Source organism: Lepidochelys olivacea (genome assembly GCF_965140295.1).
Source record: "Lepidochelys olivacea isolate rLepOli2 genome assembly, chromosome: 3".
In the NCBI taxonomy this organism is placed as follows: domain Eukaryota; kingdom Metazoa; phylum Chordata; order Testudines; family Cheloniidae; genus Lepidochelys; species Lepidochelys olivacea.
This window is the reverse complement of record NC_140413.1, coordinates 155458903-155477579: the sequence shown is the minus strand read 5'-3', so window position 1 is coordinate 155477579 and position 18677 is coordinate 155458903. Positions and strand designations below refer to the sequence as shown.

The following is an 18677-nucleotide window of genomic DNA, read 5'->3' as shown; positions in this document are numbered from 1 at the left end:
GTAGCCGTTCTTAACAGTATTACATTACTTTATCTCAATCTCAGGTTGAATGACCGTCAAGTCTCAGAAGAATGCTGAGAGCTGTCCATATGCAGCCTAGCCAGTTTGGTCCATTAAATCTACCTAGCTGAGCTCCACTATTCCACTCTCCAAAATGTACCAAATAACAATGACATTTCAAGTTCACATAAGAGACAGATCTAAGATCCCTCGTGACTTACTGGATCATTGCAGAATTTGCACAGGTCATTTCCTCCTATCAAGAGTGTTATGAGCTTCCAGTCTTCCTGGAAATTTATTTTCTGTATTCAGGGGAAAAAATAAAATAAAATAAAATAAATAAAAAAGATAAGATAAGATAGATAAGGAAAAAATTGCCCTGCAACAAGTTAAAAGAGAATTATGTTTATCTTTGGGGCATGGACTATGTCTTTCTGTGTGTCTGTACAGCATCTAGCACAATGGAGTTCTGGTCATGGCTGAGGGGCTTTGAGCACTATGGTGACAGATGTGATGCGATGGAATCATGGAATATTCAAAGTCTGCTGTTCAATTTTATTTTATGTATCTTTATGAGCTTGTTAGTGATTGTATTCCTGGCTAAATGGATAAGTAAATTTCCTGCAGGAACTAAAAGCAATGGAGGGTAATTAATGCAAATCTCCATTAGAAACAATACAGATAAAAAGTCAGTTAAGTTTACCCTGAGGAAGAGACACCACTGGTATGACCTGGTTCAAAACACACAAAGGGCTTGAATCTGTATAGAATGGCAGCCCTGACCTGGGGAGAGTCAGACACTATCAAGAACTGACAGGCATAAGACTGTGACCACAGACACAGGCCCTGCAGAAGACCTGAAGTATTTTTAGATCTTCCAGGTCTCCATGTGGAAGATGGGTGACCACCTACTAAGCTAGGCATGTGTAGAAGCTGTTTATTGTTTTTAAGATATGCTTTCTCTGAATTGCAGCCGTGTTAGTCTGTATTCGCAAAAAGAAAAGTACTTGTGGCACCTTAGAGACTAACAAATTTATTTGAGCATAAGCTTTCATGAGCTACAGCTCACTTCATCGGCTCACGAAAGCTTATGCTCAAATAAATTTGTTAGTCTCTAAGGTGCCACAAGAACTCCTTTTGTCTGACTTGTTTTTGTTCTGAATAAAACAAACTTTGTGATAACTGGCTGGTCACTGGCTAACCCTGTCATTCTCTCAGGGAATACAGCTGCAGGTCAGGTCTGCTGAGGTGATCACAGTCAATTGAAAAGGTCTGCAATGTAAGGTCCCGGTCTGGCAGGAGGGAAGAACAGGACAACACTCCAAGAAAGTGATGGCTGGAGGCAACTGCTGTGGGAACTCAGACTATGTCTTCACTGCAAAGAAGTTGGGTTTTTTTTTAAATCACAGGATAACTAACATGTTGGCTATCCTGCTGTAAAATTCCAGTGGAGACAAGATGCTATAGCTGTATTGTGAATTAAGCTCTACAAAGTCAACCACCAGCTGGGGTATCGCGTAGACCAAGTTGCCTAACTTCTTAATGGTAAAAACTTGTCTCCACTAGGATTTTACAGCAAGGTAAGTAGCGTGCATTAGTTATCTCACTGTAAAAAACCCCTTTATGTAAAGAAGACAAAAAGCCCAACTTGATGGTATGCTGAAACATACACTGCACAGAGGGATGTTGCATTCTATTCACTTTATCACTGCCCTACCCATAGATTTCTGCCTGACATCTACTGTTGATCTGTTGTGCTGTTAGAGACTAATGACCCAAGACAGCTGCATTATACTTAAAGATATTCATGCCAGCCAAAACTCACAGTATCATTCTTCATCAGGTCCACCAGTCTCCTCACCTGCGAAGGGGCATTCCTAAATATTAAAAAAGAAGAAGTCGACCGATGAACACTTCATGATAAATAGGGCATTGAGAAAAGCAGATGAATGAGCAGAGTCCATGAAAACCCATTCAAACAACGTGGTATTGAACTGAAGACTCCAGTTGCAGCTTTTATTGGACTAAATATAGTTACAGAAATAAGCCACATCTGGAGTTGGAGAAACAGTGAAGAAACATTTAGCATCCATCAGGCATCTGGCACTGTGGGTGCTGTGTGAAGGCTACATAGTGCACCATCCCCGATGGAAGAGAGAAATACATTAGAATCGACTTTGGGGTGGGACTGGCCTATTGTAATTCAGCATATTTGAAGGTTTTAGCTTTAAGAGGATGGTTCCTGGTCAGGCAGAAGGTTACCCATGCCAAAGGACCTCAAATAGCAGTGTGTGTGAGTTTAAGACTAGAGTTGAGTCATACCCTCCCTGGACTATTGGTGGCTGGAAGTGCCACTGTGAGATTGCCTTGCATCATCCCTGCCGATGACCAGTGCTGTTAGAAAAATGACAATGAGCTGTGACAGAGATAGAGAGAAATCCAGCCCCTTTCAATGGGACGATGGGTCACTGTGAGCAGTGCAGGTTTAAGGGAATTTAAAAAATGGCCTCCCAGTGAATTGCATCCAGAAACAGTCTTTCATTTCTTGTAGTTACATCTTTTTTTAAAAAATCCCCTCTTTATACTTCGATTTTATTTTGTTTCAACCTACAGCCAACTGGAAGGATACAGCCGACCAGGATAATCTCTTTGAGTGATAGCAGCCATAGAGATCTCTCACTTACTGGGAGTTATCTACCTCTGTGAGATTACTGTTATAAGAAGTTATATGGCATCAACCTGCGCGGTACACACTGACATAAAAATAAATTCCAAAATCCGCCTCTGGGCAGAATAAAGGAACTACGAGCCCTTTGGATGTATTAATACAAACAAAGAACCTTTACAATAAGATGAGAAAGGGTTGACATGAATTTCACTGAAGACTGAACGTAGTCTAACTGGGTTCTATTCCAAACTCTGCCATGGCCTGACCTTCGGCAGCTCAACACCCTCTCTGTCCCTTAGTATCCCTGGGTGAAATCAGTGAAGTCATGGCAAAGCTCCCACTGATTTCAATGGGACCAGGATTTCTTCCACCCCCTCCTTCCACACATTCCTCTGTCAAGTGGGAATAACAATTTATTTCACCATAGGGCTATGAGGTTTCATTAGTCAATGTTTGTAAAGCACTTTGAGCTCCTTGGATGAAAGTGCTAGAGAAGGGCAAAATATTATATTGTTACTGCTAAGATTTCCTTTACTATGATTAGGAAAGCCACACTGGCCCTTGGCAAATTTCTTAGCTGTCAGACTAGAGATGAAGTATGGAGGACGAGTTTGGGTTCTACACATCTTTATTGGCCACGTTTGCAAAATCAAACATTAGGAGTGTCTACATTCCATTTTATGTCTAAACCTACTGACATTTGGAGCATTCACAGACCTGTAAGAACATTCCAGGTTTGGCACTTCTCTAATTGGAACTTAAAAAAAAAATCTACTCCCCATTAAAAAAAAAAAAAAAAAGTATTTATCTGTCCTCACTTACTCAGAGCGAGCTCCTGACACGGCCTGATTCAGGAAGGCATTATGTGAGTTCTCCTTCCCTGTGCCAATGGAGTAGCCTTGAAGGGAAGGATTAAACTCACGAAGAATATCTGGAAAAGAAGAGACCCATGAAATGCAACTTAATTCAGTGGCTAATGAGATGGAGCCAAAACCAGAACTTGCCCCAGAAGGACTTTAGCAGATCCCAGTTAATAACTTGAAGGTAGTCGTTAATATATTGTGGGTGCAAAAATCTCACCACTCAATTATTGTTTCACCTCCAGATTACTCAGTTTAATGAATTCAGATGTCTATTTCAACTGGTTGCACAACATGGGCAGTATGCCCGGCAATGTCATTTTGATCAGTTTGCTGAGTAATACAAGACTATGTAATATTAATCAAGTTACAAACTCTTACATACTCACTGTAAATTTAGAGATGGGTTTGGATATGTCCAAACTTCCCAGATTTTCAGAGTTGTTAAAAACCAAAGTGCTAATCTGGATCTGAATTTTGTAAATGGATCTTATCTTTTATAGTGAACTGAAAACCTTCCAAATCCAATCACCCTTGAACATTCAGGCATATGAACTCCAAATCTTGCAGCATAGCTCTATTTAAGATATTTTTTTTTAATGGGCAAAGGAGAAAAGTTAAGTAAGTATTCTCTATAGTCTAAGGACTGAGACAATTTGATTCATCCATTCCAAAAGTACCTCAGACAGAATAATATACTGAGAATAATATTGAACCATCCAAAATCCCAGGGAATTACAAAACATACTGTTATGTCATGCACAGCAAATTACTGTGGTGGCTGTTAAGCAAAGTTTATTCACCACTGGATAATGAATGCAAAGTGATTGAGTGTGCCGTGCTGCAAAATTGCAAACCTTTCTTCATGTCTGTTCTTTAAATTATTAAACAGCTCAAAAAATATGCCAACGTTAGGGAAACAGGTACTTACTTGTTAGTGTCGTGACTGTGGTTATGTTTTCATCTCCTCCAATACTGTTATATGAAAATAAACAAGCAAAAATATTTCAAAAATTTTAGTCACCAGTATTTACTTTCTAAGGTATTGGAATAAGTAATAGAGCGTCCCCTAACGGTGTTTCTATGCGTATATACATATACACAGACGAAGAAAATTACAGGCTGCGATCCTTATTGTTGGTTATAAAATTTGTTAAAGACGGACTCTCTGTGCATGCCTCACATTGTACGTTTGCCACAAGAAAATCAAAGGTGTCATGTAAACAGAATGTCAAAGTCTTTTAAGTGAAAGAAATGAGAGAATTTTAAACACTGAATGTAGTTTCCACCATTTCTGCTATAGTGTTCCCCTTTAAAATCTATACAATTATCCTTTGTGAGTTATTATCATGACTATAGTATTCATACTATGCCTGTATACTGGTAATGTTAGTAAATAGGTAACACTGTAAAGACAGTAAAACCTCAGAGTTACCAACACCATAGTTATGAACTGACCAGGCAACCACATACCTCATTTGGAAGCGGAAGTATGCAGACAGCTGCAGAGACCCCCCGCCAAAAAAATTTTAAAAAAATTAAAGAAAGGCAAATACAGTGCCGTACATGTTAAATGTAAGCTACTAAAAAAAAAAAAAAAAAAAAGGGAAAGTTTTAAAAAAAAAGATTTGACAAGGTCCATTTCTGTGCTTGTTCATTTAAAATTAAGATGGCTAAAAGCAGCATTTTTCTTCTGCATAGTAAAGTTTCAAAGCTGTATTAACTCAATGTTCAGTTGTAAACTTTTGAAAGAGCAACTGTAACGTTTTGTTCAGAGTTACAAACAACCTCCATTCCCAAGGTGTTTGTAACTTTGAGGGTCTACTGGATTAAAGAGTGATCACTATATACATATATTTTTCTATTTCACTCAGTTTGAAGAAAGAAACTAGACTTGTCAGTTTCACTTTCTGTTTCTATACATTTACACTTTCTCCTGAACTAGTAATTCTTCTGTAATTCTGCTTCTAATAATGTGGAATGTTACATTATTAAAAAGTGTTTGTACTAAAAAAAAATTAGGGAGATCCATCTGTTATTAGATTTTTATAAAGATGTCCTTTTCAAATTCCTCCTTAAAAAATAAAGCCTAAAAAGTTGGGCCTATATTACTTGTACAGTGTTCCTTTAATCTGGAATGAGGGTATTTTAATACACTACACTAGTTGATATTTCTAATTACAAATGCACGAGTGAAAATGATGGGAAAAACATGCTGAGATTACAGTTAAAACATAAAAGTTTTCATAGTTACAAAAAATAGAGAATATTGTTATTCTCAATATGGCGCTTTTGAACTGTGTAGTAAATACCAGTGCCAGATGTAAAAGTCCAGGCCTATACGGATTGTATAATGTAGCTAGAGTGGGGAAAGGGTCAGGAGAAATATTGACCTTTTGTGGAGTGAGAGAAGCAATGGGGACCCAATTCTGCAGTCCATTTGCAGGTAGAACTCCCGTTGACTTCGCATGGGAGGTGTGCATATGCAAGGCTGGAGCTTTGGAATGAGGGCTGAAGTTTGTTCAAATGAATGAAAAATCTTATTCCCTATCAAGAATACAGACGTGAACAGGTGCCACTCCCAGCCTGCTTTAAAACAAAGTCCACACAGAGAGTGAAGCCAAACGCACTCCCCTCTTTGGATTTGGCTTTATCAACAAAGAAATGAATAAGAACAAAGTTTAGCTCAAGGCTCCTCCCCAAGCTGGGATGCTCCTTGGGAGTGCTCAGCCCACACCTTAGATCCTCTCAGGAGAGCACTTCCTTTATATTCAGAGGCAGGTGACTATCACCTGACCCAAGTCAGGAAAACCCACTTAACTATTTCCTAATAAGATCAACACCTACTAACTGAATAGGATAATTCAGGAAGACATTGTCAGTCTGTCACAACAAGCTCTTTCCAGTGTTTTCAGTAGTAATCTAGGGAGATTCTTATGCCAGACAAGAAGTGTATCTCAGCAGCCATAGGGCCCAGAGTTCAGACACCATGACAGTTTCCCCAAGCACAAAAACAAACATTTAGATGGGACAGAATTTTAGGGCACTCACCTCCAGGAGAGACCTCGGTATTGTGTCAGAACATCGAGAACATTGTTTGGTTTGGACCCTGCCCCATTACCTGCCTGATACCAAGGGAAAGGGAGAGAGTGAACAGACCTTCCAGATAAAGCCATCCACTCTATCTGATCATAATGAAAGCAATTAGAAGGGGGGTTAATGAGCCACGCTACCCTCCAGATTCAGTATTTGTTCTTAAAAGGATTGAGGGTATTTCAGTTCCACACCACTGACTCATATCTAGCCTGTCTATTCTTGATGGGATGACGCAGAGGTGTTACCCACATTAGACATGATTGACTTCTAAGGGAAGTTAATTTAGAGCTTGTCAAAAATGGGAACTTTTTCAAGGACAATTTGTCCCTGTTTTTTGAAACTTTCCAAAACAGCTCTAAGTTCATTTAAGATAAAAGGAATAAATACACTGGCAGCACATGGCCCGGGACTCCTGCTGGTGGGGTGGGGTAGGCGGCAGCATGCAGCCCGGGACCCCTGCTGGTGCTGGGAGGGAGCCAGGTGGTGGTGCACGGCCTGGGACCCCTGGTGGTGCTGGGGGGAGAGAGTTGGTGGGGCTGGGAGGCTCCCTACCCAGCTCCACGTGTCCCTGCAGCTTCTAGTGGGAGGGAAGGCTAGGGAGGCTCCAGGTGCTGCCCCCGCCACGAGCTCCGGCTCCACAGCTCCCATTGTCTGGGAACCGCAGCCAATGGGAGCTGTGGGGGCGGTGCCTGTAGGCGGCAGACCGCAGAGCCCCTGGTCCCTCCAGCTAGGATCTGCAATGACATGCTAGCTGCTTTCGGGGAGCCTCCCCGCCAAGGTAAGTGCCACCCTGCACCCCAACCCCCTGCCCCAGCCCTGAGACCCCTCCCGTGACTCCGATGACCTCTGTGACAGACACGCAGCCTTAGTTATGAGTGTTAAAAGACCATTTTACACAATGTGCCAGACAAGAAGGAACTTTTGGGGCAAACAAAGTTGAGTGGATTTCCTAGGAAATACTCAAGGGAAGCAAGTGCAAATTCCCACCTCCAGACCCAAGCTATGGATGCTACACTCTGAGGAGAAAAGCACTGTCTGCTGATTGCTTATTTGCAGTCTCTGAATATCAAAGACACCAGATGTATAAGGAAAATGCTAACCTATGCATAGAATCATAGGACTATAAGGGACCTTGAGAGGTCTTCTAGTTCAGTCCCCTGCACTTAAGGTAGGATTAAGTATTATCTAGACCGTCCCTGACAGGTGTTTGTCTTAAAAACCTCCAATAATGGAGATTCCACAGCCTCTCTAGGTAATTTGTTCCAGTGCTTAACTACCTTGACAGTTAGGAAGTTTTTCCTAATGTCCAACCTAAACCGCCCTTGCTGCAATTTAAGCCCATTGCTTCTTGTCCTGTGCTCAGAGGTTAACAAGAACATTTTTCTCCTTCTTCCTTGTAACAACCTTTTATATACTTGAAAATTTATGTCCCCCACCCCACAGTCATCTCTTCTCCAGACTAAACAACCCCATTTTTTTCAATCTTTCCTTGTGTTTTTTAGACCTTTAATCGTTTTTGTTGTTCTCCTCCAGACTTTCTTCAATTTGTCCCATCTTTCCTGAAATGTGGCACCCAGAACTGGACACAGTTTTCCAGTTGAGACCTTATCAGCATGGAGTAGAGCAGAAGAATTACTTCTTGTGTGCTTGTTCTGAGTAACAGCTGTTATGAACTTGTAACCACAGAAACACCTCTTGGTGGGGTTTGAAAGACAGATCACCTGCCAGAGTCCTTGTTGAGTTGGGAGTGATCACTAGTAAGTCTATTAGCATGAGTGCATGTCCTTGTATTGTTTGTAATATGTTTTCTCTGTATTGATTAATAATGAACGTGCTTGCTTAGAAAGGGCTGTGTGGTACCTTATAACTGTGGGCAATTACACTGCTTATAGCCTCTGAGGAGAAAGCAAAGCAGGCCTGCTTAGGCAGTCCGGCTTTTTGGGAAACTCACAGTGTAGGCAGTGAACCATGCAGCCTGGAACAACCCCAGTCAAGAGGAAGAGAATAACGGGTCTTCTTCCAAGAGAGGTGACAGCTGATGAACTGGGAGCCTAGAGTGGGTGCCCTTGCTAGACCATGGATGGGGCAATACAGTTGCCCTGAACTGTGACAGTTACAATCTGCCTGAACAAGAAGTCCTGCTTATTGTTCCACGGAGGTGCAGTATACACAACACCTGATCTATGTTACTTTGGCTCTTCAGTCATTGGGTCAAACACTGAGATGGTGCAAATGGGAGTAGCTTCATAGACTCCAATGGAACGATGCCAATTTATACCATCTGGAGAACTGGCACATTTTGTTTATGCTGCTTATTATTTGTTAGGAAGGTAAGTATCTAGGGATTTTAGCTATGAGCTGTAAAAACGTATGCAATTATAGCAAATTCACCCTGACCATTTTTATGTGATGTGCAGCATAATCCACCAGTTCTCTGTGTGCAGCATTCCTGTTGACTTAAATTGGAGTTCTGCACATAGAAAGATTAGACCTGTAAGATGATTAACAGTTATAGTTGGACCATGGTACAAGACAGCATGGAGAACACGAGTAGCCAAACAGAGCAAAACAGTGTTTGTACTATTCTCTTTCATTAGAATTCACATCTGTCCTCATATCATAGAATCATAGAATATCAGGGTTGGAAGGGACCTCAGGAGGTCATCTAGTCCAACTCCCTGCTCAAAGCAGGACCAATCCCCAATTTTTGCCCCAGTTCCCTAAATGGCCCCCTCAAGGATTGAACTCACAACCCTGGGTTTAGCAGGCCAATGCTCAAACCATTGAGCTATCCCTCCCCCCATATATCCCCCAACATATCATTCAGTTCAGCTATGGTTATCCAGTGATCTGCACTTACTGTGAGCGAGTCTCCCAGCGCACTAATCACTTTGATGTCTGCCGGCCTCAAACGGTGAACTAAGGAAAAAAAGATTGGGAGGAGAAGGGAAGTGTCAAATCACACTGTAGTGGAAGAACTTTTCTTTGGGATAAGTATGAAGCATTCTAGAGACTCCAGTTCAATAGTCATGTTAAGCCAGGTCATCATGACCCTAGATGCTTCGAATGATAAATTGACAAATACTGGCATTGATCAGAATACTCAGCAGTTAGGAGGGCAGTCATTGGACCAAGTCTTGATCCCACTGCTGCAAACCAATTACAGTGAGAAGGCCAAGGGATTTCCCTCCACATCTATCCAAAGTAAGGTTTTTATTAAGCCCCAAGAAATGGACTGATGACAGGCACAGCTCCACTGACAGCAATGGTGCTTGGTATTGCTACAGCTTTTAAAAGGAAACCAAAATCCATCTGGGAGAGAAACACACAGAAGTCTTAAGATTCCAGGCTGGATCTGAAAAAGTATCACATATTTTCTCCTATTGTCTGGTTGTCATTTAACTTATCATTATAAGCCAGGTTTTCAAGCAAGCCATTCTTCCATTTAGGCAACAAAATAATAATTTTCAAGAGTTCAGCATGGTGAGTGCTGAGTTAAGCACTTTTGAAAATATGACCCACATTTAGGTGCCTGAATGAGAGCGGAGCTCTCTTGCAAATCTGACCCCCGTTGTGAGTTCTGAGCACTTGAAAATTCAACCCTGAGCTCTTTTGAAAAATCTGGCCTACATTTAGGCTTGGAAGGATTAGATCTTTATTGGTAAGTGTTGGTAAACGTCAATTTCACTGTACACAGAAACTGACAAAAGAAAATATTTTCATCAATAGTTGAAATTTACCAATAGGCAAAGGAAAAAAGGAGCTTGAGAACTTAAGAGTTTGAGTTAAGGATATTTACTTGGTACATTTTGATATGCGTTTTAACAGTTATAAAGCTTTAAATCTCACCATCTACTATAAAATAATTGTCTGATCCCCATCCCCATTGTCTGATTCCCCCTGCTGTGGTTTCCTACAACTGTGAAAATTTAAATGGATAAAAATAGGGGGTGAAATGCTTAAAACCCATAATTTTGCACAACTGTGAACATTTAAAATTAATAAAAATAGAAAAATGCTTTAAAATAAAGATATCTGTCTAAATAATAAAATAAAAGTCAAATTTTGCCATGCCTACCTATATTTCAATTTGTGATGTGAGACAAATAAAACTGAAAGAAGATTCTCATTTTAATATAAGGCAATGCACCAATATGCATATATTGACCTTGATACATTAAAAATCTTCTATATGCACAGCATTTGTTTTCCCTTCATCTGATTTATTTCTTGACTTCTTAAAAATGTGATATATATCCTGGGTCTATAACTGGCCTCTTTTTTAATTTATTTCTTTCATAATGAACCTTTACATAGAAAAGTTATCCATTAAAATATACTATACTGAAAAAAGAACACATAAAATTGTAATTGCCAAAGGAACAAAATAGATCACAGCAGTAAATTCTGAATTGCAGAACAACATTACAGGCTCCTGAAAGCGCTTTCGGTTCTGAACATAGGGGAAATTAAACTACCATTTCTCTTGCCCATGGTCAGCAGAACTAACTGTTAGATAGCACTACCATCCGCAATTATAGGCAGGCTGATGACTCCAAGGTATTTTACAGAGTGGACCATTCAATGTGATTAGTGAACTGTGACTTAGCTGGGAAGAGTACATCCAACTTAGATACAAACCTGACTGATATTAAGCCAACCAGATAATTTAACCAAAATTTGACTGAAGAGTCTTTCAATCTTATCTAAAGAACTCCCTCTGTGGCAAAGCAGGAACCATACTAGGAGTCTGCAATGATCCATTTCTCTTCTGTGTCTGCAGGGGAGCTCTCAAGAACACATTAAAGGTTAAGGTCAGAGAAACCTGTGATACCGGAAGCATCTGTCAGTAATTCACATCTACCTCTGAGAAAACTACCTGTAAGTAAAGGGATAAGGACTACAAAAACCAAAATGTTTCAAATATGTTTCCTTGAGCTTAGGCTGTTTAAACTGAAATAACGCTAAATATCTAATTTTTTTCATCATTTTTACTGTTTTATTTTTAATTTTTTGGAGATGGTGGTGGCATTTGCGGGTAAGCTGGGTTGTTAGATACCTAGGTGTTCCTTTACTTCCTTATCCTGTGCAACATTATGCCTGCTATCTGTGCCTCAGTTTCCCCATCTGTCCAGTGGGGATAATCAGAGTTCACTGACTCATTGGAACGCTCGGAGGCTTAAATCATTACTGTTCAGAGAATGCTTTGAGATCATTGACTGTATGGGGCTAAAGATGTACAGATTTATTATAACTGCATATGCTACTACTTGGGCAGACTAGTTAGATTCATTTTCTGCCTTTTGCCAGTTTCACTTTGTAGTTCACCTATACTTAAGGCCAATTCTGTGTATGTGGCTTTATAAACACCACAGGGTAAATTTTAAATAGCTTACCTAAAGCTGCGTCTTTTATTACTGAAGTATTTTTTACATTAATGAAATCATTTAATACTTCAAAAAAAGTTACATTTTGTGCATAAAACTAGTTGACAGTGTCCCTTTAAGATCAATTGAAACAGCTCTTCAATAAAGATTTTTAAAAAATCTGTACCTGAAACAGGAACTGTATTAGAGGGATTTCGATCAAAACAGGGAATGCTTGTCCCATAACTCCTTTCCTGGAAGTACACACAGTATGAGACATTACATGATGCTTTTTATGGACAGATGGTGATAAATGTTTGGTGTCCCAAGGGATTTATATATAAAAACAAACTGAGATCTTCCTGAATTTCCTAGAGTGAAACTGAATTCCACACCATTTAATTATTGCACATAAATAGGCACACCTGGTGGCTTATGCTTTTGGCAAGTTATATATTGGGCTCTCTTCAAAACTGATTTGCTTCTGTTAGGGGATGACCCACTGTTTTGAGCATCCCCTAACTCCTGGGCATGACTAAGCTAAATTTCCACCTCTCTAGTGCTTCCTCTGGATGTCCAGGGGTCCCCTTCTTCTTGTGAAGGCTCGGCCTTCCTACCAGGTCATTTACCACCAATCCCTCTCTCAGGGTATCAGAAACCTTCGTCCAGCATGGATAATCAACACCCATAGTCACGTGCTAGAACTCCCCCTGCAAGTGCAAAACCAAAAGCAACCTTAACTTTGCTGGTGCAATACCACCATGATTTTTTCATTTTGTCTTGTTTGTTTTGTGTATTCACTCCTGCACTGTAACCCTAGTTAAGGGCAAAGTCACAGAAGTGTTATAGGATGCCTTAGGGTGTATGCACCACCTTTCTGGCGGATGGTGCCCATAAAATTAAAAGCCTGCTACTCAATCATAGCTAACGGCAGGCTTCTGGGCGGCAGCTCCGTGGCTGTGGTGACGGCGGCAATTCGGCGGCGACTGCGTGGGGTGGCAAACTTGCTAGAGCCTCCCCTGGCTAACGGAATTGCTCCTTCGTCTCAAATGGTAGGGGCTTGTGCTTTTGATAGTGAGAGTCCTAAAGTTAATCCCCCTTGGTTTTTTATCCTAGCTTTTTTATATCACCAATTTTAATAATGATTCAAATCAACAAGCAGGAAAACTTGATTTAAATCACTGATTTCTAATCATGTTTTGCATTTGTACTTTTTAGCTATTTTCTGAAAGAAAGATGGATCCTCATTGATTGATAACCATTAAAATATGTTGATTTGAAACTAAATATATCCTTTATTGTGAATTTTGTGCTTCTTTTTGCTAACTAGGAGGATAAAATAAATTGATTAACATTTATTTAGACAATTATATAGCTTAACTTGTGTAGTGCCCCCTATCCATCCGGTTACCTCCTTTAGTGTCAATCTCCTTAAAGGTTTTGATGGACAGGCCTGGGATCCCGCCACCCACTCAGCAGGGTGTAACTTTTAGATTGACCCTTGGCATCTAGGTGTGAGTATTTCCTTGGGACAAGACTCCAGCATGGGTGTGTCCTATATCTCTCCAGTACAGTGACCAAGTGGGGAGTTATCTGGTTTGAGTGAGAGTGCTTTGGCCTTATGACTTGCCCAATCCTTCTCTTCTAGGTCTGCTTTTCATCATGCCATACTGTTCCTTCTCATCTCTGCACACCCTGAAAAGTGACTGGCCCGATACTGTTGCTCCTTATGCAGGTGTAAGTCAGGAGTAACTAATGAAATCTGTGGCATTACACTAAAGTAAGTGAGATGAGAATCAGACCTAGGACATGCAGTACCAGCCCACATCTCACGTGGGTTCCTAGGGGTGCTGGTCCATGATGCACACTGAACTCTTGCTCGTGACAATGGATAATATCACCTTTGCAATGTTCAGCACTGTAGTAACATTGCCCAGGATCTCTGCACTTCGGCCTTGTCTTTGTGGCCAGAAAGGTTCTTTTTTTTTTTTTTAACCTCATGATAACTAAGATGAGTGAGCTATCCCAAGGTAAAACCACTGTGATAACAAGGCAACTCAGTTGGACCACAATTTAAACCAGAGGTGGGCAAACTTTTTGGCCAAGGGCCACATTTGGGTGGGGAAATTGCATGCAGGGCCATGAATGTAGGGCTGGGGCAGGGGGTTGGGGTGCAGAAGGGAGTGCTGCATGTGGGAGGGGTTGCGGTGTGCAGGAAGGGGCTCAGGGCAAGGGGTTGGGGTGCAGGGGAGGAAGGGGGCTCCGTGAGCTGCCCTTGCCTGCAGGCACCACCCCCCGCAGCTCCCATTGGGCGGGGTTCCAGCAGTGCACAGAGCCCTCTGCCCGCTGTCCCCTAGGGGCGATGTGGTGCCAGCTGCTTCTGGGAGTGGCATGGGGCCCGCGGTGCCACAGGGGCGGCAGTCCTGTGGGCCGAATCCAAAGCTCTGATGGGTTGGATCCGGCGTGCGGGCCATAGTTTGCCTACCCCTGATTTAAGCTCAACAACAGTTAGCCTGAGGCTGACCTTGCCTACTTCATCTTGCAGTAAACCTAACTTGTCTTGCCTTCCCTGTGTTTTTACTTCAAGATAGCTCATCTGTGTTAGTTACCTTGAGATAAAAAACACACCCTTTTTAGCAGCCAAGACAAGGCCTCAGGCTGACTAAAGACAATTTGGCCCATGCGACAAAAATCCAACTAGGTAAGGATGTGGCAACAGTATAAGTCTTTTAGTCCTCAGCCATTCACAGCATGGAAGCAAAGAGTCTCAGGCTTTGGATTCACAAGTGTCCCCATGTAATAATGTTCATGAGACAACAACACTCTTGTACCAACCCCACCCACCCAGTGGAGTCACGTATTAATTTATACGCTACGCCAAGGCTTTTTGTACCTGAGACAGGGCTTCAGGCTGCGATGTCCGAGGGGAAGACGAGTAGTTACTATTTCTGTATGTGAACAAATATGGATACTCCTGCAGAGAGAAGATACATTTAATGGCCATAACAGAAAGACAATCAGCTGCTGTTGAAGACAATTGGCCACTTTCAGATCAGACAAAAAATTGATTCAAGTCACCACTCGTCCAAGTGCTTCACTTTGTGTGGGACTCCGTTTTACTGCTGAAATTGATCCAACTACAGACACTTCTCTCCCTTTAAAGAATAATTCACTTTATTCATTTCAGACGAGATGCACCCAGCATCTGAACAACTATGAAAGATCCAGTGTGGCAAGGTGGTTTAACTACACATTGCCATGAAGTCCAGTTTTCAGGCAAAAATCCTTGGTTCAACATTTTAACAATACAAAATAGTTTAAGAGGCTTAGAGGCCATTTGTAACCTAAAGCTTTGTGAGCAGACTCAGGAACTGTGTCCCCACACATTTAGGACTGAGCCGTAGTCTCTTAAAAAAGGCACCCATCTGTATAAACAATTAGATAACTTGGAAATTCTGTAAGAGGCAGTTAAAATCCCACATTAAAAAGAAAGTCCTGTTACCTGAGATGGGCACTGGGCCCGAAGCATCTCTGTATAATGATAATGCTCTTTCTTCCCAACTGGTTCCATCTAGAAGAGGACAGAACACAAGTGTCTTATACTCAAGGGGATGCAGCCGTAAATCAAGTGTGTTAGGATCTAGAGTTTAACTGCAGACCCATCTCTGTCACATACCAATACACAAAAACACTGTGATGTGTGTGACTTAAGCTGGCTCTATGCATAACATCAAACCACAAAAGCAAGGAAATGAAAAGTTAAGGCATCTCACATAACCAGCTTCGTACTCCTCCACCTGGAGATGACCTATTTCCGCACTAGAGCTAACACCACCTCCTTAACTCTGCCCCAGTAGGGATGCCAGCCTTCCAACCCCATTCCCCAGTCTCCCCACTACCATTAACGGTCACACTTCCCCAAGAATTCCCTCCCTCCCCCATCTACCTTATATTCTGGAAAAATCACACTTCATTCGTTTAGGCAGGATGGCTTTCTACAGTGAATAGTTTTTAAGGGGCCTTGTCAAAGTTCACCAGGAGCAAAGCCTTTCGTGCCAGCACCCCTTGCTAGTCATTTATCAATTGATTGAAATTCAACTCAAAAGGGCCCCTAGGGTTTTCAAACTCCACCACCACCAGTTTATTGCCTGCTTTAACCGCAAATCAGCTGGATTATTCGGCCCTGATGAAGGCCTGGGTTCTTTGGGTTAGGTTAAGGGAGCTCTTCTCTTGTCCCAGTATCAACCAGAATTCACCCTCAGAAGAAGCAGGCAATCCTTCTTATTTCATCTAGTAGGCCCTGGTTGGCTACTGCCTCCTCTCTACCCTTTTAGCCCCTGGAGAACCAAGTCTGTTGACTCAACCAGTACAAGAGCCTGAGTGGCTTCTCTAAGCAGTGCCCAGAGGTGCAAACTCACGGTCTCTTTTTCCCCAGTGACACCTTTGTGTCAGGGAGGCAACGCCTCCAGCAAGGGGCAGAGAAAGCCTGGTACCCCCTGTCACAAGCCCACAAAAATCACAAGACTCAAAATGTGAACCTTTTTTAGGGGCCAATTTTTAATTGATTAGAGCTCAGACTAATTAACTGATTTTCTTGAAACTGCTCAGAAAATTCAAGCTTTCCTGAGAGATTATATGCTGAAAATTTGGGCAGATACACTGTTTTTAATGTAAAAAAAGGGGGGGGGGGGGCCTTGAACTTTCCATTTAAGTACAAAATGGAACACAATCTTAACTCTGACGGAGCAATGGCACCACCCTGATTCTTTCATTTTTGTTTGGGTGCTATTTTTAATCACTCCCTGTGATCCGACTTTGTGATAAAGAGTCACAGAAGTGTAATACAATGCCCTTACTGCATGTGCACCATCCTTCTGGGGAACAAAGCCCACAGAATTACAAGCTTGCTATTATCACAGCTAATAGATTTGCTCTTTTATCTTAGGTGAGCGGGGCTTGTGCTTTTGATGGTACTGCTTTTTACTCCCATTTTTTTAATACACGCAGCCACCGCTTGTTACAAAAGCACTATGTGTTGCACCTCAAGGCTGGATACAGGACTGTTTTTTTTCCTACCCCTTGTTTCTCTTCCCACAAGATGGGACAACTATTAATGCATCATTATGGCAGCTGATGAAACTGAATATTGACAGATGCAAGACGAATATTGGAAGGAATAACTGGACTACTCTTACTCCTTGCTGGGTTGTAAATTCATTGTAAACACTCAATAAATAAACTTGGGCACCGTTGTAGATCACTCAAGGAAAGTCTTTGCTCAATGTGCAACCATGGTCAGAAAAGCAAGGGTGCATAAGGAATGGGACAGAAAACACTGAAAATATTATAATACTATTATATAAGTCATTGTTACATTCTCGCCTGGAATGTTCAGTTTTGGTCATTCCATCTAAAAGGAAATAAGACAAAGGGTTCAGAGACAGGGTTACAAATGCTTAAAGACTTCTGTTGGAGAAGCATTTGGAAAGGTTAGGACTGTGTAGTTTAGAGAGGAGAGGAATAGGAAGGAACATGACTGAAATATAGAATACAATGAATGTAGAGTAAAAATAATTTGGGAGCTCCCACCTTACTCTCTCATAAGCAAGAATGAGGAGCCATTTAATTAAACTGATAAAAAGAAATGTTATTTTTACACACCATAGCCTGTGGCACACGTGGTCACAGGCTTATGGCCAAGAGGTTAGTAGATTTCAAGAAAGGATGAGACATTTGTATGGATAATGAGAAGAACCACAGTTACATTAGACAAGATTTAAAAAATATTAGAAAGGATATAAACCTTCACACTTTAGGACATAAACTAATCCTTAACTGATGGGAGATAGAAAGGTATTTATCCCATGAGCAGGTTATTCTATTTGGTCCACCACAGAATTTTTCATCTTCCCCTGAATTTTCTATTACTGGCAATGTCAAAGACAGGATACTGGACTAAATGGACCACTGGTCCAATCCAGTTGGGCAATTCCTATGTTCCCAAAATAGAAGTAAAATGTTTAATGAGCATATAGAGGATGATGGATAGTACAAATCCCTCTGTGGTCGCTACCCAATTAGGGTTCTTGTCTTACTGACTTGTTTTTCCCTATCTTGTAGGGCTGGACTTTTCATGGTCTATTTTGTTACATGAATCATAAGTGAGGACAAGAGCAAAAGCTTCTTGTCTAAATTCTTTAATACAAATGAAGGGCACTTAGCACCTAGATATATTTCCAGAGATAATGTTACAAAGCATTTACCCAAATTAATCAAACTGTCCATTGTAGATATCGGCATGGTAATGTGATGGTGGACTAAATATACAAATAATTACTCACAGCTTTTCTCAACCACCTGCCAATTTTTAACAAACCACTTTCTTAAATATATAAAGTTTGTTGGAACCTTGCTCCCGACCAGCAATTAAGTATTTTGTAAAAACATCTACAGGGCACCTGGAATTCACACATCAAGTGGAAGGAGCAGAGCATTTTGGAGACAAAAAAATCGGCTCCTTCCTACTCTGCTGAGTATTTACTGCCACACTGGCCATGATTTATATCTCGTATCAGCTCCTGCTGCAGTGGGTTTGTTTTTTAGCAGATATCACTGGATGTTATTCTGATGATAGTAAGAGCTTCCCCTTGTCAAAGATGCTGATCAGATAAAGAAATCTTCTGTGCC

The 18677-nt window shown here is 41.2% G+C and overlaps 1 protein-coding gene across 1 annotated transcript in view; it reads right to left on the bottom strand.

Annotated features, from left to right (window-relative positions):
* The window catches only part of PLB1 (phospholipase B1), a 117849-nt gene that overhangs the window by 65046 nt on the left and 34126 nt on the right, over positions 1–18677 (bottom strand). The window contains exons 15-23 of the mRNA XM_084623038.1: positions 15493–15561; positions 14884–14964; positions 12178–12244; positions 9485–9543; positions 6580–6653; positions 4460–4503; positions 3491–3599; positions 1826–1877; positions 222–302 (exon numbers count right to left, since the gene is read on the bottom strand). Coding sequence (XP_084479164.1) covers positions 222–302; positions 1826–1877; positions 3491–3599; positions 4460–4503; positions 6580–6653; positions 9485–9543; positions 12178–12244; positions 14884–14964; positions 15493–15561 — 636 coding nt within the window. The remainder of the gene's footprint in view (positions 1–221; positions 303–1825; positions 1878–3490; positions 3600–4459; positions 4504–6579; positions 6654–9484; positions 9544–12177; positions 12245–14883; positions 14965–15492; positions 15562–18677) is intronic.